The sequence below is a fragment of the Bombyx mandarina genome, chromosome 22 (genome assembly GCF_030267445.1).
Source record: "Bombyx mandarina strain Sakado chromosome 22, ASM3026744v2".
Lineage (NCBI taxonomy): Eukaryota > Metazoa > Arthropoda > Insecta > Lepidoptera > Bombycidae > Bombyx > Bombyx mandarina.
The window spans coordinates 12,727,165-12,748,361 of NC_143228.1; the positions used below are offsets into that span (position 1 = coordinate 12,727,165).

Consider the following 21,197-nt stretch of genomic DNA (forward strand, 5'->3'; position numbering starts at 1 on the left):
ATTTTATGGTTGATATGCGTTGAACTTTCTCACGCGTTCACAGCTGATATTTAGTTTAAAGTTCTAATGGTTAATGAACATGTAGTGAAAGTCAATGAGTAACATTTTAATAATATCTAATTGTAGCTAGAGTCGAGTTCAACAAATACATTGCATAAAAATCGTAATTTCTTTTTTACAAACAAAATACAGGTGAGTGTTGTGGAGCATGCAAATACTATTGCCGATGACCATGAACAATTAAGGATATTCCGAACATCGGAAAACATTACCGAACACAATTTTTAACATATTTTTTTATTGCTTAGGTGAGTGGACGAGCTCACGGCCCACCTGATTTCAAGTGGTCAGTGGAGCTCATTGACATCAATAGCCTAAATGACGCCACCCACCTTGAGACATAAGTTCTAAGTCTTAGTTTTTAGAGTACAACGGCTGCCCTACCCTTCAAGCTGTAACACAATGCCCGGCAGAAATGGGCAGAAGGCACCGCATAGTTAAAGTAACAATTACCCTTACATGATTTCAACGATTATCCTTTTAACCTTTTTTTAATACGTGCGTATGAAATACTTTTCAAAATTTCACGGCACACGAAAATTTAATTAAACCATAGACGTCTGAAAAGCTACGAGGCGTCTAGGCTTCAGGCACAGATTCAGTAACTCGGAAGGCGGGGAGGTGCGCGTACGCTCGACGCGTGGCGACATTCGAAACAGAGCCGCTGCGGATGCTGCGGCAACCGCACCTGTCGCACGCGTGTATCGCGAACGTGTACACAAACGACGCACGTGCTCAGAAACCGTCGCGAAGTTAAATAACCGCCGGTGAAATAACAAAAAAAATAAAACAGTGCCAATAAAACAATAGCAGGAAAGGGCTAAATCTACGTGCCTGGAATATCCCTATAGGTTCGTTGAAGTAACGTTTTATCTCCTTATCAAGCTTACTATCGCTTGTTTTGATTGCACACGCAATATCCTCTGTGCGAATACAAACATTTAATTGCCTTTAAAATTTAAATTGATGTTCTTAGTTACAATTAAACGCATTCTCTTTTACAATAGCTAAAGTACAGTTATATGTAGTGTCATCATTTGCAGTCATGTCGATTAGTTATGTCCCAAAATTATACGAAAATTTGGCAATACCTACATTGAATGCAAACGCATTGTGACCTTCAATCGGTATTCGTTGAAGTTGTGTATATTGATATATTTTGTTTTTCGAAAATGCTTGTGTTCAAGTTGATATTAGAAATTTGCTTGGAAATACTTTGGGTGTTTTTGGTTTGTATGTGTTTAATAAGTATATTATAACATGATTTAGATATAAGCATTTATTTTTGTCTATCTGATACATTACGACAATAGTAGAACGAATTTTAATGTTCTGTGGTTTCTGATATTAAGAAAAAAAAACTCTGATTAAGATTTAATCTAGTGTTTTATGTAAATCCACAAAAAGTAAATTGAATGTAATAAGACTTCTATGAATATTAGTTTTAATAAGTTTGTTACTATCAAGGCATTAACACATATGCATGTACATATTATAGTTTCCACGATATCAAACACCGAAATGTGTTCTAGAAAAAAAAAATCGTTAATACGTTCTGATCACAACCAATCACATCTAGAAAATTCGGAAACAGTTATAAATTTCAAAACTATTATTTCTTAGTTATTTTTTCGCGACGCGAGAACATATGTTGGTCGTCATTTTACGTCATACGATGTTATTAAAATTACTGCAATAGCAATAAAAAGCCTCGAAGTAAACGCATCGTGTTTGATCGCTAAAGAGACTTGCCAAACCTAACCGCAAAAACAAATAAAAACACTCGTACGTTATCGACAGATTATATGGAGCCACAGGACACCGCGAACTGGTTTTCACAAAGTGATATTTACGAAAACCTCCTATACTTTATTTAAAAAAGTCAAATTAATACAGATAAGATATCATCATGTTATATTTATTATCAAGTGTGTTAAGTTAAAAGAGTTAAAAATACCTGCGGAATACATTTAGATTTTCAAATGATAATTTGTTTTTCATCTGAAGCGTATTCGCTAAATTAAAGCAAAATACAATATTCACTATACAGGCTTTTCTATAAATATCTTTAGTGATTTTGTAAATAAGAATGTTTTTTGAATTGACAGTTAGCTTCAGACACGATCGAGAAAAACAATATACCGGCTAATTAATATTAATAATTATTATTCGACACGTCATTCAAGTCCACATTGAGACAGTCGAAATTTACCAGTAAACTGTGAATAATGACCACTTTTTGAAGTGAAACTTCTTTAGGTTGAGGGGTGAAATTGAATGAAATGAGGGTAAAATTTTTACAGAACGTCACACAGGTATGCAACGGAAGTGACGTCAAACTACTATTGAAATTAAGTACTTGTCAAATGTCAGTAGTAGTAATTGTTGTATTTTGCCAACTGAAAAGGCAAATGTATCATACCATACAGCCTAATATTGTATAATTTTTTTGTGAAAAATGTTAATAGGAATTGAAATGAAATGAAAAGAATTTGGAACATAGCATGAAATTAAATTAGTCATTTACAATTTAGAAATCTAAACATAATGTGACTGTCAACATTGAGGTTTAAGATTGACATTTGACAGACTTTTGGCGGGAACATATCTTCCTTTTTCCCTTCCTCTAAGTCTCGGAAATCTAAAGTTTTAGATTTGTATAAATATTTAATAAGCAAGACTCATAAATTAGTTCGCCAAAAAAGTTTCATTTCTGACATGTATACTTTGTACGCACGCACTTTTTATCTTATAAAACGTAACAAAGTTAGAACACACATAAAAGCCACACCTTTCAAATTACTAATCAAGGTTTATCAATCACTTGCAATTCAGTTTATTAGAAGTAAATCATGAACACATGTTGTACTTGATAATTAGAAGAAATGGTAACTAGGCCACGATCGAGTCCCTAAGTAGGTATGTATACAAATATGTGTACGACAACATTGACTACAAAGTTGTAAGCATTAGATAAATTCATAATGCAAAATAAGTTCTGAAAAGTTTTGTACCACCGACTGCCTACGTTGAACCACTGCATAATTTAAAGGTCATACGAAAGCAAACAATATAAAGACCACTGATGACTTCATACTTGTCAAGGAAAAACGAAAAAACTGAAGATTTTAGAACAAAGTAATTATGTAACTATCAAAGAATTTGTTCATAAGGTTCATTAGTGTGACTTTCCAACAGCGATCTAAGCTTTAAAACACAAAAAAATATGGAGAAGTTTCGTTTGATGTTTATTTTTATTTTTATTGCTTAGATGGGTGGACGAGCTCATAGCCCACCTGGTGTTAAGTGGTTACCGGAGCCCACAGATATCTACAACGTAAATCCGCCACCCACCTTGAGATATAAGTTCTAAGGTCTCGGTATATTTACAACGGCTGCCCCGCCCTTCAAACAAATAGGCAGGGCGGTGGTACCTACCCGTGTGGACTCACTCTAAGTAACTACTCTAAGTTCTAAGTAACTGTAACTGTTATAGTTACAGCTAATATAATTGCCAATATGCCAATAAAGTTTGGTAATTTCGGTGATAGTGAATTTTGGTAGGCCATGGGCAGTGGTGTTATTCAGACACCATAAACGCGTGCTCAAATCATGCTTTACCCCTCGAAACTTTATCGCTCAGCCTCGGATTTTAAAATATTTCACTGACAGTACGTTTTGTTTTCGTATTTACAGACGAGTCGGTTATAGCAATATTAAACAGTAACCTTTTTATTCAAGAGGAAAAATTGCAAAAATATTGATTTTATATTTAAAATACGACAAAGAAAACTTAACAAAAATAAGCTTTAAAGCCATTCAAATTTGAAATACCCTTCGTGGATTATCTTCAACTGCGTTTCATCTAAACTGTGTTTATGCGGAGATGGCGTAATAAAATTTGATTACGTTATTGTTATTATAATTGAGTATGGGTTAGTGTGATCGAATGTAAGAACGTCAAGGGCAGCTAGTTACTTGAGTAGGTATCGGTTAGTTAAGACATTTCATAGGCGTTTTTGTTAAGCTCGCACTTAACTCACAACTAGCACAATATTATCTTTTTAATTGTGAATGAACATAATGAATTCGATATAAAATAAAATTTGTACATTTCTTTCATAGATATATTCAAGTACATTTTGCTATGTATATATGAAATGAATAATATGAAATTTCTTACTGTATCTGATAAAATCGAAAAAATGCCCCGGATCCCTTACGCGTTAAATTTGATTAATTTACATCCTGTATATTCCTAGTCATTCTTTAAACGAGATGTTATATATAATTTTATAGATTATATTATATATAATCTGAATCTCAGAAACGGCTCCAGCGATTTTCATAAAATTTTGTATACAGGAGATTTCGGGGGCGATAAATCGATCTAGCTACGATTCATTTTCAGAAAATGTTGGTTTATTATTCGTGTTTTCAATAATCAACTTTATCGATAATCAACAAACAAACTTTTTTCTATTGAAAGAAAATAACAAATAATATAATATCAATATGTAATTCGTATTTAAATATAATTTATAAAAAAAACACAATTTATGGAAAAAAAAAAACCGAGCAAAGCACGGTCATCTAGTTGATATTAAAGAGAGTCCAAAACTTTGATGCGTAGTTTTCTTAATAGTTCGGTTTTCATACACGGATAGTACGACATATATTAGGTCCTGGACAAGTATCGCTATCCTGTCTTGGCTTGTCGCGAAACAGTCATGCTTTCGGGTTTGACGGGTAGGAGACAGCCGTCAAACGAATAATTGAGATTCGACATCCTTTCCCAAGGTTGGTGATGGCATTCACGCCATGATGTATGTGAACTCCAGGTTCCAATGAACATAAGTTGGTTTACGAGCTAGTTCACCCATCAGAGCAATAAAAATATCATAATTCTTCAAATAAAGTTTAACCGTCTTCTTTACGATAGGCAGTAATTTAGCTGTGTTCTTGACATTGCTTAAGTCCTTGGTAATTGTTTTTCAAGACAATATATATAGATGTATTATCTTCTAAGCCTTTATTATAATGAAAGTCAGTTTGGCCAGTACAAAATTCAATATACTAGTGCACTATTATAATAATTAAGAGTCATAAATATTGTTCATATGCGGAACGAGAATTTTACGAGACCACGTTGGTCAAGTTAGCGGCCACCGATCTTAATGGACTTTCCCTTATAAAGTTTCATTGGTGTTCAATTAAAAAATATTCCAAAAATGTATTTCGTTTCAAAATTCTTACTTTTATTATTAAAAAAATTAATAGGTTTTCATGATGCGGTTTAATAACTTACGTTGCTGTAACATAATTATAAAACAGGAATTTTAATGTGCATATAACAAATGTAACAATGCTTCTAACCTAAACGGTTTCGATCTGGTAGCCTATCCTCAAAAGTTAACAAATACAGTAGTGTTTGTGATATCAAGTAAAGTAGACGATAGGACACGAGTTCTGTTATTAAATACGGGTGGTATGCATGTCAACGTAAGCAAACAAGCCACCAACCGCTTTGCTCCCGACAGCCACAAGTGACTCGTATTTGTTCTTCACAAATAGTGCTCCAGGGCTCCAGGCACGTACCCAACGAGTGCGAGATAGATAATGACTTTTGACGAAGGGATAAACGCCTTACTAAGCTCCAACTAACATTACGAATCAATAACGCAATCTATTGTTTTCTGGTTTTAATCTGTTGATTTATTTCAACAACACCTCATTATGATAATCCCTAATGATATTGCGAAACACGTTTGACGGCTAGGTCGTTCTAATTTGGTGGTTCGGAAAACGTGAAATCTCGTTAGCGCGATGGCGTTATAAAATATGGCAGAGTTTCGCGTTCTATATATGAGAAGACGACACTTTGTTATCTTAACCTCCATACAGGCAGCGCGTATCAGTTGCGACTCACAAGACGGAGAGAGAAAGTACCATTTACATTTCGTAACCCCCCGCTTTTGAAACAAGCAAGAAAATCGAAAACTGTTTTCTTAGAAAACTAAATATATTGGTTTGGGTAATAAAATATATATATATGCTCGGCGCTCGCAAATATACATGTTTTGTAACTTAAAGGCCTGTATACGAACATAAAGATGAGAATTCGTTAGAAACCACCGAGACGGGTGAGTAAGCCGATCGAGTCGGATCGTGTAGCGAGTTCGCCATAATCACTGTTCGGGTAACGGTCTGAAGCCGTCCAGGGTGGTCTGCCTACTTGTACGAGATCGCTCCCGTGATGTAATCATCATTGTAAAGGTCGAGGCGATGGTACCCGACGGCTATGCGCCAACGTTTATTTGCATATGCAGCGCAAAATGTCGCCGCCGCCGCGAGATAATACCGCTTAATGTGTATTCAAAGCGAATCATCTTTATGCTAATGTCGTAATTATCGCAGAAAATCCGGTTTCGGATACATTCCAGTCCGACGACGCCACAAGTCTAGGAAGGTTCCATAAAATACTGTTTGATAACAAGATTTCGTGATTAAAATTTAAATATAAATAATAATAATAATGACAAGATATAATTTGAGTCACCTTAAAATTGTTCAATATCGTAACTATAAAATTCTTCCTTAAAGTGGCGATAAAGAAATGTCTATATTACTTTTGTAACTTTTAAAAGCTTTTAGCTTTAATAACAAACATAAAACAATAATGGAATCCTCTGACGACACGTCATGACATATCCTCCTGGAATTTGTAACTAAAATCTTAAAAAAATCATGTAGAGATAAGTTTAAAACTTTAATTTTATGAGTCTTTGTTCGACGTTTTTCTGTTTTTCAAAGCCTTAACGTTAAGACAATGAACCTGTCTGGATGACCCCCTGACTTGACTTACACGCGCCTCGGTACGCCACAACTATGAATCAGCCTTTCTGTATATTGTGACTTTTAGTCAGTAAGTAAATAATGACAGCATCTTCTTAAGACAACATTTAAGATTTTGGCGCAAAAAGAAAATTCTATGCTCTTAACTAAGGACCCAGTTACGGCCTGATTAATGTTGAATGGATACCTACCGTTGCTCATGAATATTAGCAGTGCCAGCAAATAACAAAATATGTTCCACTAGTCATAATATGGCTTATATAGGAGTTAAGGATGTTGTTTGAAGGATGTGTTGATGTAAAGTGCATGAGACTGCATGAAGTTGCGATCCTCAGTCCTGGGAAATTTAACACGCGGAGCACGGGGGTGAAGGAACGAGGAACCTCATTTTACGGAACTTTTTCTCAATCAGTATCTAAACCATTAACTAAGGTCGCAAAAATGTTAAAGCAGTAATCAGATTTACCGGTGGTAGAAAAATCCTAGGTCGCCTATTAATCGCCTATTAGTGCTGCGAAGTAGTCATTCTTCCCAGTTTATAAGACGGGACAGCCATTATGCGTACACTTAAAATTTCGACCTTATGTCCCAAAACGCATGACGACATTAATTTATGTAAGTATATGTCCTTACCACCAAGTATTGTGACAAACATTTTGGGTAGTAGGAAGTTAGGAAAATAAAGAGTAAAGAGGAGTATCTTGTGATATTATCTATATATTAATACGTGAAGCAAAAACTTTGTACCCCTTTTTACGAAAATTGCACAGACGGAGGAGTATGAAATTACCCACACTTATAGAGAATATAGAGACTCTGTGCAGAATGTTAATATATTTTTTATTAAAAATACATTAAATCAATAAAAAAAACCATTACACACATCATGTATTTGATACACACAATAATGCATACTACATATTTGTTTATTGTCAAACTTTTCTTATTGTTTATAATCTGTGGTCAAATTGAGAATAGAGTAATATTTTTTATCATTATTGTCTAAAGTCTAGTCTTGGCGAAATATGTAATTATAGAAGTAGGTATCTTTATAGAATCATAATTGTATACACACTTATAATTTCTAATTTGGACTACCAGGGGACCGCTAGTATGTATAAAACAGACTATTGTCGTATAAGAATATCTGGCTTAGGAAGCATTGTTTGAAGTAAAATGCTTTATTTAATTTGACATGTTTGATTAGTATCTGCTAGGAGTGGCATTGTGCGAGCGTGCACGGCTAGATTTAGTTTCGTGATGTGGGTAGTGTAGTGTTGCACCCAGATTAAAGCGGCTTAAATATTCGGTCCCGTGGTTGCACAATAACACTTGTGAACAGTTCTCCCGGGACAAGCTGCCGGCTTTGTACGAACACATTTTGATACTATGATAAACGAAGTCTGCTTTGCCTTTGTCGATTTAAGCTGTACGCGTGTATTTAAAGAGGCTTTGTTGAGCCGTTGTCGTGAGATAAAAACCTGTTAAAATAACACTCCAGTTGGCTGTGTTATGCAACTCATTCACGGCTAATGTTTATAAGATTATTGTTCGGGAGATCACGTGATAACTTTGAACGGAAATTAGTTTCATGTTTTTTTTCTTCTCCAATAAAGTATTCAATCAATTACATTATTACGTGTATTACGTAAGAAGGGAACCATTAATAGGTAACGAAATGGCCGCCGGCAAGGTTGAAGTTATTTACGAACAGTTTTGTGATCATTATTTTATAATAAACGGCTTTCTTTCCTTTAATTTGGTGGTTTGGTTAGACCCACACAATGTTGCTTACATCAAAAAGGCTTGAATAAAATAAAAAAATATTAGTATAAACGACGGCGGTCACGCGAACTTTAAAATAAACTTATGAAAACATTTAAAATTTTGTTTTTATGCACGAGATATTTTGTTCCATAAATAGTAACTTTAATTTCACCTGATCATACATTACGATATTTATTTCATTATCGTGAAACACAACTGAATGTCTAGTGGAATCTGTTATTTTATTTAGGTTTTAAGCAGATGTCAGTCAGTCTAATATGTGTTAATATCATACATAAATTTACCTACACAATTCTATTAAGAAATTATTGGACTAAGAATCGACCAGAATTACTAGACCCTGCGACGGAATAGTTCCTTTTGATAGATCGATAATTATAAATGGAAATGCAAAGCTGAACTCCTACATAGCATTGATTGTGTAAGGTATTTAGCTTTCGAAATATCAAGGCTATTTTTACGTTGTACTGTACTGTGGTCTGTGATGCATTGAGGGATTGCAGAGTGCTGACGCCGCGCAGTCTGTAACTAATGCGACATTAGTTAACGACTCGGCGAATATATAAGTCTAAACGAAATTAATTTAAAACGCTATTTAAATCCATTTTTAATTGAATAATTCAAATTCATTCAATTCTAAAATCAGTTTTGCACATTCTCAATTTGAAAACGCATTCTTTTTAGGTGTGTTTGAAATTATTTTATTAATTTGTATAGGCTCTTATAGAAGTCTCTTTAGTGAATTATACTGAGGTTTACTTTTACTGTTTGGCAATATCGAACTTAATTGTAATTTTAGTTCTTTACGAATGAATACAGTATATTTTTTGGAAGTAGTTTTAAATATATTTAAAACCTTCCTCCACCTTTTTGTTTTGTTTATTGTGTTATTTATTGACAAAAAAGACAATATTAAACAACGAGGAAATTATTTCTAGTACATACTAATTTACATTTTTATATATTCCAAAAGATTAGGCTAATAAAATTTCGTACAATATATCATATTTATGATAATTTATTATATTACCCATTACGCATCAATCATGCACCGATTGCGTTATTTATTTCAGAAAGTTATTATTTGTAAATAAATTTTCGGCTTTCCGTATTGTGCATTCTTTACACATTACTCATGCACGCAATGAAACTGTATTCGAGTAAATAACTAAATGCCTCAGAAAACTAGGACAACGAAACGACCTGAGAACAGCTGATAACAGGATCTAAGAGCATTTAGGTCCAATGTAAACAGTGTTGATATTGCAAACAATAGTAGGACCGAAATATTATCTTGTGTGTAAACTCGTTAAGAGTTTATTTGGAAATAAAATGTCATCGGGGAACTAACAAGGCTGCAGGCGTGCACTGACTGCTGACTGTGGTCGCACGTCATCCAGTCACTCATCATCTTGATGTGGGCCGGCTGTGGTGACGGACGCACGAATACCATCTATTCATAACCACGACCGGCAACGTATTCAATTAAAAGACTGAACCCGATTGAAGTAGAAACCAATTATAGATCCGTAGTGCTCATTATGTTGTTCGAAAAATGAATGACACGAGTTGAATTTTTGAAAAGGGCGAGACTTTATTTTTTCTTTCAATGAGCGTAAATGTCGGCTGAGGTGAGTCACGTGAAATTGCAACATAATGGCAGATTTATAATCGGCAACCCGACGGCATTCCAAGAAGCTCGAGCACTCGATGACAGGTAAGTCGCGATGGGGCTTGTCGGTTAATCGATACAATAAAAAAATAAACGACTATTTATTAAATGAGACTTTTCGAACTGATATGTTAATTTATACGATTTAATAATTGAACGTGCGACCCGAATAACTCCGACATAGAAAACAAACATAATAACGATTTATCGATCTAACTTTCCGATCTTATATTCCCATCAATATAATGTATTTCCATATTTTGGTATTTTCATGACTTTGACCCCGATCTGAGACCAAACAACGTAGTAAACTTGTTAACTTATAAAACTCTGAAGGATTACTTGACGTATTGCTGTCGTCTATAAAAATGATCGGCCATTTATCTTTCAAGATAAACTGCTTACACAACTAAGCCATCGTGGCAAAGGATTTGTCCGTTGCAATCCAGACAGCCCTTGACGTACATACATAAAGTTTTATATTCAACTCTTATGAAAAGAGATTTTTAGTGCAATTAAGATTAGTGAGACGCTTATCTGAATAAATCACTGTGAACGTTTCGGACGAATTATTTCAATGTCGTATTCAATCAGTGTACAATTAATAAAACAACGAATATGAAAACAAGAAAAAAACAGAAATCCCGCATCCGATTACTTTCCACCCCGATATGATCCAAAAACGACAAGATACATAAAGAATGTCAAATAATAATATTATTATGTGACATTAGGTTCATACTAGGTTCGTAATTTGTGTACCAAAACATGGGCGTAAAATTACTTAGACTTACAATGAACTCGATTATAATACACAGTTAAGATATTTGTTTGGACGTCGTTATGTTATTCGTTGAAGTCGTCGTGGCCTAAAGGATAAGACGTCCGGTGCATTCGTATCTAGCGATGCACCGGTGTTCGAATCCCGCTGGCAAAGTCCCAATTTCCTTATGAAATACGTACTTAACAAATGTTCTCGATTGACTTCCACGGTGAAGGATTAACATCGTGTAACAAAAATCAAAAACCACAAAATTATAATTTGCGTAATTACTGATGGTAGGACCTTTTGTGAGTCCGCACGGGTAGGTACCACCACCCTGCCTATTTCTGCCGTAAATCAGTAACGCGTTTCGGTTTGAACGGTGGGGCAGCCGTTGTACTGTAAAAACTGAGACCATAGAACCGTTGTCTTGAGGTGGGTGGCAGCATTGGCGTTGTAGATATCTATGAACTGCGGTAACTATTTAGCACCAGGTGGGCCGTAAGCTCGTCTACAAATTTAAGCAATAAAAAAAAACGTTAAGATAATATTTTATTATTAGCTAAAACGAATCATTAAGGCAAATAATCAATTTCATAAGACATAAAAAGGAGCTACTACTCCTTTACTATATTTTTAATTTAACAACGGAAGCCGAATGACTCCGCAAGAAAAGAATCAGATTATTTTCACCGTTGTCCGGACCGAGACGGGTTCAATCTGTTGAAATAAATCGTTTCAAAACATCGGACCGACTTAAATGTGTAGACAAAAGGGACGAACCGCGTTACGAGGGAGGCAGAGAGCGTAGAAATAAACGTGATCTCTCGCCAGGAAGTTGATGCGTATAGTGTGTTGAAAAGGACATCGACTTTTTGTAACAAGTATTAAAAAAAAACCAATCCAATTTAATACATAGATTCGTTGACCTATCATAATTAGTTTAAATAGCACATGTCTTGAAGATTTTTATGGAGTTTGAATTAAGAATATTGTATTTATATGACAAAAGGTAATTGGCCTAATTACGGGTAGGTACTTAAATCGCAGCGTGCTTGCTACCAATATAAATAATAGTTTAAAAAAACTAACAAAATAAGCTTTTATAGAAAATCCAACTAAAAAATATAAAATAAATTTTAATAAATTTGAAATAAAAATAGTGTAAGAAAAAATGATTTACTGTAAAAAAGCGTGGGGTGCTTTTCAGGATATTATTAAAATAACCCTTCTACTCATATCTGTTCATAAAATATTTATAACTACTGATACAATGCACCCCATACTTTTTTACAATAAAATCATTTTTTCTTACACTATTTTTATTTCAAATTTATTAAAATTTATTTTATATTTTTTAGTTGGATTTTCTATAAAAGCTTATTTTGTTAGTTTTTTTTAAACTATTATTTATTTTTCATTTTTTATTTAAATTTAAATTTTTTCAATTATTTTTATTAACATTGAATTGTCATCGCTCCTTAATAAGTATACCAAATTTCGAGCTAATCCGACGTTTTGAAGGGGGTCAAAATCATGTTCAAAGATTCCGTTACATACATACGTCTGAAGCTAATAAAAGCTTATGAATATGTATGTATTCACATAAATCAGTTAAGTTAGTTTTGTTCAAATGTATGGATTTCAACAAAAATATTGAAAAGTTACAGGACCTGGAAGTGTATGCATGATGCAGTCGCGTTGGCTCCGCTCCAGCCCCACTGAACTTTGACAAAGAAACTGATTGCTGTAACGCATTCGTATCGAATAGTACGTTTGAAGCAAGATTATTCGTGTCGTGTATTCTAAGATATTCGCGAGTCGTAAACATGATTTCAAACACTATTACGGTTTCATCTCTAAATCTTGAGTTTATTTTACACGTTTTACAATAAAACTTAGTGTGTTATATTATATCGGTAGTGAATCTATTCTCTACCATTCAATAATTTAGGGTTTTTCTGGCTACGAAAGTTGACACAAAATCAACAAATACTTTGATATTCTTAAACTTATAATACTGAACTTGAGACCGGCAAAACGCGTATCATCGTCGTAAAAAAACACTGTAGGTAATCGAAGAGGCGAAGGTAAAGTACCGCCTTTTCTTTTATTTATATTGTAATGTCCGACATTTTGCAAGCTTTATTGTAGGGCTTTTTTTCTATACTAAATATTTATAAAAAAAATTACTTCGTTTAAAGTAACTAGGTTGGATTCTTTAATTATTAAAAAAATATTTCGAAAGACTATGTCAATCTGAAGTCACTGCTGACAGCGGCCATAGCTATTGGGTATCGTTGAGGGTGTCACAGATCACGTCCGCCTAGACACCGCGGCGCAACATTTCCGTCATTCCACAAAGCTCTCAATCATTTCGATCTGTGTCGTGCGTCAATTAACATTGATACACATCCCGCTGCTAAAGCGAAACGAATCGAACTGGTCTCCGAAGAAGCTGACCGCTACTCAGAAACAAAATAAAACAACAACGAAATATATAATTAAATTCAAACTCATTACATTTCAACGAGTAACAACTCGCGTTTGTATTCGATCGATCACTATAAAAAATGTGTATTTCAATTTTATTGTTCGACGCTAATTATAAGGCGCATTGATGCCTTTGCAGATTAGCATGGGCATCAGTGACCATTTTAATCAGCTGAACCACATTTTCGTCTGTTAATTAAGGCGGAAAAATAATAATTAAAACGATTTCCATAGTATGTCCAAAATAATCTATATATATAAAAATGAATTGCTGTTCGTTAGTCTCGCTAAAACTCGAGAACGGCTGGACCGTATTGGCTAATTTTGGTCTTGAATTATTTGTGGAATTCCAGAGAAGGTTTAAAAGGTAGATAAATATGAAAATGCTCGAAATTAAATAAAAATAACAATTTTGTTTTTCCTTTGATGTGTCCCCCGTCGGACGGATTTCTTTTGTTTGTTTTAAGTTTATTTTATACAAAAGTTTGGGTCTTTTATTTATCGATTGAGGCACTACGAAGTCTGCCGGGTCAGCTAGTTAACTATATTTCTTTAGCAATATTTACCTTGACTGAATTAAAATCTGCATTAATATACAAATTTTGTAAACACAATGTCAATGATTACGAACTTTTCAATCGTCGGTTCATCACACATCCACATTAGGATGTATTGTGCTTTTGATTTCGTAAATGTGTTTTCCGTCACGTTATGTCAAAATCTATTATTCACATTCAGCATTCCATAATGCGTTACAAGCGTTTTAAGCGACGTGAATCGGACACGTCGGTGTCGACTCCTCCTAGCGCGTGTTCATGACACTTCTCAAACAGATACAATCAAAGTCTGACGTTATAATAACAACATTACGTAAGCATATGAAACAGACAGAGGGCTGATGATAGGTTGACCCCGAAAATGCGTGGGCGTGTCTAGACAATGATAATCCACATAGAGGGTCCACGAACTGTGTCGGAATGCAAATAAACAGGACGAGACACCTGCCACCGATCGGCGTGATACAAAGCACGTCAATGACCAACTATTGAACTGCAAATACGTTCTTCAATCAGTATACATACACGTGCCATATGTTTTCCACGTCTTCTTTTATTTGCTAACATAAATTAGTTTTTTTTTAAAAAAAAGGAATTCATTGAAACGAACACCCAAGACGTAAAACGAACACGACTCATCTAATCGATTTCCGCATAATTTCAGTGGGCTGAATAAACAATCCCGAAGGAATCGCCTTAGAGCTGTCTCTTGCTTATAAAGTACCGCTTTATTGATACCGTTGACCCTGTGGCCACGCGCGCGTCGCGGGACTAATGTATACCATTTTGAAAAACTGCCATAAACATTGAACATTTATAAAGAGGTGTTAAGCTGGGATTTATGAAACATAATTTACGAGAAGCTTACCGAGATACTGTTAATAAAAATGAGCGATGATGTCTTTATGCAAAATTGTGTTAAAGCGATATTTTGTCAAATTCCAGACAGGGCGATGTTAAGTGTGGCTGGGGCGGTGCTGGCGTGCCTTTGTTTGGCGCGCACCTCACCGGCCGAGCCTTACAATCTTCGTGTCTACTCACCAAATACACACAGCTCTACGGTTCGTTAATAACATAATACGAATAAATTAAAACCATAATTGAATCAGTACAGAATAAACGATTTTTATTTGCAGGATACAAATAGCATTCTAGCCAACATTGAAGAGCGGTTGCGTGTTCTAGAAACAGTTAGCGCGGTACAAGCCAAACAAACTCGCCGTCTGGACGCGATTCAGGATAAATTAGGTTAGTGACTTTTAGTTTAGCGCTCCAGAATAAAAAAAATAACTATCATTCACGCACATATCATTTAGTTTGCCAATTTTAGCTTATGAACCCTTATGTTTGAGTCAATTTATGTTGACGTTATATTATCCTGATGTCGAAAATAATACACGCCATGCGTCTATATTCCACGTTCCCATGTTTGTATTTCGGTGACCACTGAATGCAAGTAGAAAAGGTCGTGCTGTCCATCTATGCTATTAAAAAATATCTACACATTCTTGTGTGAATAGATCATGGTATCCACAACGATTTGTCCGAAACAATTGAGATTATCATAAACGATCCCGTTGTTACTAAAAAAACTATCCTATAGTTCTCTAATAAATAAAAACTAGTATTCACACCTTCATATATTTTCCTATTCCACTATAAAGTAACGAAAAAGAGAAGATCTTCCGCCGATTGGGTGACTTTGCTCGGTAGACCGAAGATCCGAATTCAGAACTTATATTTATGCAAATTTATCTTTAGAACGTCGTTAGCGCGATTCAGACTTCTGTCACCTATCTTCTTATCTATGATAGCACTAAATCTATATTTTGATTTATATCTAACAAACAAATTATTTATGTACGTCAGGCAAACATATTTTTACGAGATTCGTTCGATTGTAATCAAGATTCTGAAATTACAAGTACGATAAGCTGATCACAAAGAGCATAGAGACAGACATTAATTTCAAAAATGTTAAATGATTGAAGACGATAGCCTTAGTATAAACTAGCGTGGTCAAAAGCGCTAATAGTCGTGTTAGACAAAGCAGTAACGCATGCGGGTACACAATCATCGAAGCATCCAGGAAGCCTGACTCATTTTAAACGATCTTATTGTGTCATATCCTATTTTAGAAAAGCTGGGTCAATTTCGCAATAAACTAATTTCCCATATCCTCAATAATTAATGAAGCATTTTCGGTGATCATTAAATTTCAACAACCGATGAGACTATCTTACGCTAATTTTAAACTATGCTATCATGCAAAAAAGGTGCTCTGTTATTTTTTCTACTTAATAGACAATATATAATAAGGCTAAGGTGACACTAAAAAAAAAAAAAAAATGTGTACTTATAGTACAATGAATAAACAAATGTAAAATCTGTAAATTTTAACTATATATTAGAAATTATACGTGTTGTTTGACTAAAACCACCAACAGTGTTCTGTATAAGAATGACGGCGGAATCGCTGTTGCGACTTCAAGTATTTCATTTTAAAAGTATATATTGTGCTCTTCTATTGTAAAGCATTTTAAAATTACAGATCGTGTCGAGACTACTCTGTCTTTGAAATTAGAAAGAGTACAACTAGCAGCGGAGAGATTGGAACATAGACTTCACATGTTTCAAGTCAATATACAGGTCTGTATCAGTTAAGAGTAGTATGAAATCGATTAATTTGAAGAACAAGTACTAAATTTTATTTTCTATAATAATTTCAGACAACAGTCAAAGAAAACACGCAGAAATTAGAACGAAGTCAAACAAATTTAGTGGCACAACTCGCTCAGAACCTGACGAGCCACATTGACACGCACAAACATTTGTTGGAGAAGGTAAAACATCAATGCGATCAAAGAGTATTTAATCATGATTTTATACATTGATTTTTAGATCATCATAATTTAGATATCAAACCCGCAAAAATATAATTTGCGTAATTACTGGTGGTAGGACCTCTTGTGAGTCCGCGCGGTTAGGTACCACCGGCTTACCTATTTCTGCCGTGAAGCAGTAATGTTTTACGGTCTGAAGGGTGGGGCAGCCGTCGTAACTATACTGAGATCTTAGAACTTATATTTCAAGATGGGTGGCGCATTTACGTTGTAGATGTCTATGGGCTCCAATAACCACTTAACACCAGGTGGGCTGTGAGCTCGTCGACCCATCTAAGCAATAAAAAAATTAAAAAAAAAAAACATTGATTTTTAGATATACTGGGTGTTAGGAGACCGCTTCCGATAACGAAGACAGGCGATAGTACTACGAGGGCGGCACTGAAAGTTTCGGGAATTAACGAAGTGACACAACATTACTATTTAAAAATGTATTTATTGCTTTTCGAAGTATTCTCCGCGAAATTTGACACATTTTTCCATACGATGGAACCAATCATTGAAGCAACCATGCCATTCGGAAGTTGGGGTCTCCAAAATGGCCGTTTTGTAGGCGTCCACAGCTTCTTCAGGTGATGAAAATCTCTGTCCACGTAATTTATTCTTTATTTTAGGGAAAGTATAGAAATCATTAGGGCTAAGGTCGGGGCTGTACGGCGGATGGTCTAATAATTCTATATTTTCTTGCTCTAAAAACTCTTTTGTTCTGTGCGCGGTGTGAGAACTCGCATTGTCGTGATGGAGGATGATGCGGCGGTTGCAGTTCTCTTTACGGAGTTCAGAAACGACCTGTGGCAAACAAATGCTAGCATACCATTCTGAATTAACTGTTCTTTGTCCCTCAAGAGGAATAGTCGTAACATGGCCGGTTTTGGAGACAAACGTGGCTACCATTTTTTTTGCAACACTCCGTGAACGAACAATTTTTGTTGGCTTTAACTCATTTTCGAACACCCAAACTCGTGACTGGTTTTTTGTTTCGGGTTCGTACGCGTATATCCAGGATTCGTCACCTGATACAATGTTGTATACAGCATTTGAGGATCCTGCGTGGAATTTTTCTAGAGTTCTGACGCACCAAGTAACGCGAGCCGCTTTTTGCTCTTCACAGAGCGAATGCGGTATCCATCGGGAAAACAACTTTTTTACACCAAATTGTTCATGCAAGATTATTTGTATTTGACTCATGCCAATGTCTAAAGTTGCCTGAATTTCGCGGTATGTCACATGTCGATCTTCCTCAATCAGCTTACGCACAGCATCAACGTTTTCTTGGGTGACTGCAGCTTTTGGACGACCTTGACGGGGATCATCACTGAGCTTGACACGTCCACGTTGAAACTCAGCAAACCAGCGATAAATTGTGGTTTTGGATGGGGCTTCATCACCAAATGCAGAAATCATCCGGTCAACACACTGTTTTTGTGTTAAACCACTTCGAAAGTCATAATAAATCATCGCTCTTGCATTTTCTCGAGTTAATTCCATTTTCTCAACGACTAAACAAGTTTGACAAAACCTCGTGACAAGACCGAGAATCTTTTTTTAAATAAATAAATGGTATTCGATTTTTAAAACCGAGGAGTTTTCAATTAAAAAGATTTTAATATGACAGGAACAGTGGAAATATTCCATTCCCGATACTTTTAGTGCAGCCTAGTAATGACAGCTTTGATGATGGAGTTATTTAGACAAATATTGTAAATAAGTAATAGTGAGACCGCGCGAGTGTGCGCCGCGCCGCGTCCGTGCATTCGTTGATCCGAGCATCAGCTGTTTTTTATTTTGTTTCATTGCTGGGTTTTTTTAGCAAAGTAATGTATATTTTATGAAATTATCTTTTCATTTAGCTGTACTAACATGATAAAGCGTAAATAATGCTAATAAAACGTTTAAAAATATGGTTTTTATTAAATCCGTATCGATTTTTTTCCGTCCCATCATCAAAGGTGTCATTAGTACTATCGTCTGTCTTTGTTTTAGGCAGCGGTCTCCTAACACCCAGTATAATACTACGAGGCTCAATTTAAAAGCACGCATGTCACTTCGATAATCATATTTGTACATATTTTAATTTTCAGGCTAACGGTGCTTACGCAGAGACTTGGCACAGAGGTCTTGTCTTAGAATCTTTAATGCGCGACGGACTGTCACTAGTGAATGTTACTAGAAGGGAATTAGCTGATGGACTACGAACTTTGGCGAGAAGGCAACGAGACGCGAGGCTCACCTCAGCTGACATTGAAGCGAACTTCGCCCGAAGGATCAATGAAAACACTTATAAAATCGATCTAAAGGTAGTTTTCCGTGAAAACAATACATTGGTTTTGCAAACAGTGTGCGTTTAAACTACAAATCTTTACGAATATTTGCAGATGAAGGAAGTTTTAGAAATCCAAAAGCGTTTCATGAATTCCTGTGAGAGAATACAACTCGATGGACCGACCCAAGTAGCAGATGTGCTGGATAAATTAATAGACTCACTCATCAACAAGTGAGGCAGTTTTTTATTTATTCGCCAAATTAATTTTGACAAAAACGTAAATAATCTGATAATTGTAATTGCAGGACTGCAGCAACATTCCACGAATTACAGAATATTCAAGTGACGATGCGCAATCATGACAATAGGGTAATGAAACTGCTTGGTACAATGCGAGTACCACAGGTATGATACATCAAGCTAGATACTTCGAAGTTACAATAATTTTTAATTCCAAATAAATATTAGAGTTTAACCCGAATAAAAGAACTAAGCTTGGGACAGTATCAGCTGTAAAGTGAAACACCATTAGTTTAATTGGCACTATCTCGACGAAATTAGTTAAAGTTTTCAAATGGGAAATTTGATCTAGATTTAAATTCAAAAAATTTCATGGAAGGTTTTCAATATTAAAATTTGGTCAAATTATTTCTTCATCCCGTAGAACGATCCCGCGTGTCGAAGATTAGAAACGGCTTTCCGTAATACATCTCACACGGTCCTTAGAGAGAACGAATTGAAACAATTGACTGAAAAGTTCGTAGCGTTAACGGATCGGGCCGACGCAGCTTTGCAAAGGCTTGAAGCACAGTTATCGGACAGCTTAGACGAACCGGTGCCCTCCTCCGAAGTCACAGCTGAAGCTGATAGACTTCTACTTAAATTGAAGGGATTAAGGTAAATTCTAATTTACAATATAAATATTATATATTATACCAATTTTAGGAAAATTTACTTTTAAAAGAAGGGGTCTTGTAAACTTACTAATCTCATTATCCTAAAATCATATTTTAAATAAATGGGAAATGGTATAAATATTTGTTTAAATACATTTTTTCAAACTTCTTCAGAGACGGCGATTCAAGCGAATTCGATTGGGAGGATGATGCTGGTTACTTCGACGACGGAGGTGGAGGCGACATCATGGAAGAGGACAAGCTCGTCCTCAGTAAGGCGTCAAATACGAAAAAGAGGGCAACGGAAAGCGCTTCAGTGCGCCACCTACATCGGAGACATCTTCACAAACATCCATTTGATCGTGGCCCCAACTCGAAGAATCCTTCTTTAACATAAAACCAAGCTTGCAATATAACTTTACAACGACAAGATATTGCTGTTTTATTCAAAAATCTGAGACCAGTTATAAATTATTTACAACAGGTAATAAGTTACCGAGTATTAATGCCATGTTTTATCGTATATTTCATGATGTCGATAAAGTATGTTGAAACTCTGCAGAGGTTAAATATTAGAGTTTAAAATATGCAATCGTCGTTTCACGTGGTGGTGAATTTATATTAAAATTAAACTGCATGGCGCTAGAATCGTGGTCTTTATTTTTGGACAAAAGCATTTTAAAATATGACATACTCTAAAAGTTGACAGTAAATTGTTTTTAAAATCAGTATTTGAGTTCCAATTCCGAAACGGTATTAGGTATCAAGAGTTCCTCAGTGGACAAGAAATATCCAATTAATTAGCAATCTCAAATTAGGAATACTGTTATTCTATTTAGTTTGCTGTATTGGTGTCGAAGACGGGCGAGCAAGCGACTTCTTAGCTTCATATATAAAGCACAATTTTTTCCCGTACCTAATCTTTGGTAGCCATATTACAACCACGC

The 21,197-nt window shown here is 35.2% G+C and overlaps 2 protein-coding genes across 6 annotated transcripts in view; one reads left to right on the forward strand and one right to left on the reverse strand.

Moving 5' to 3' along the window:
- LOC114247590 (Golgi-associated PDZ and coiled-coil motif-containing protein) overlaps nt 1–21,197 on the reverse strand; it is a 65,061-nt gene that overhangs the window by 40,570 nt on the left and 3,294 nt on the right. The gene's annotated exons all lie outside the window — the stretch shown is intronic.
- Nucleotides 767–20,680, forward strand: LOC114247592 (uncharacterized). Of its 2 annotated transcripts, none has more exons than XM_028180589.2 (10): nt 767–911; nt 15,134–15,249; nt 15,325–15,436; nt 16,740–16,837; nt 16,918–17,031; nt 19,173–19,388; nt 19,467–19,585; nt 19,660–19,759; nt 20,019–20,251; nt 20,425–20,680. In XM_028180589.2, exons 2-10 carry the CDS (start codon nt 15,142–15,144, stop codon nt 20,645–20,647), a joined length of 1,323 nt encoding a protein of 440 aa, XP_028036390.2. In that variant the 5' UTR covers nt 767–911; nt 15,134–15,141; the 3' UTR covers nt 20,648–20,680. The 2 variants fall into 2 exon arrangements, with proteins under 2 accessions (XP_028036390.2, XP_089592731.1); XM_089736605.1 differs by lacking the exon at nt 767–911 and adding an exon at nt 10,061–10,420.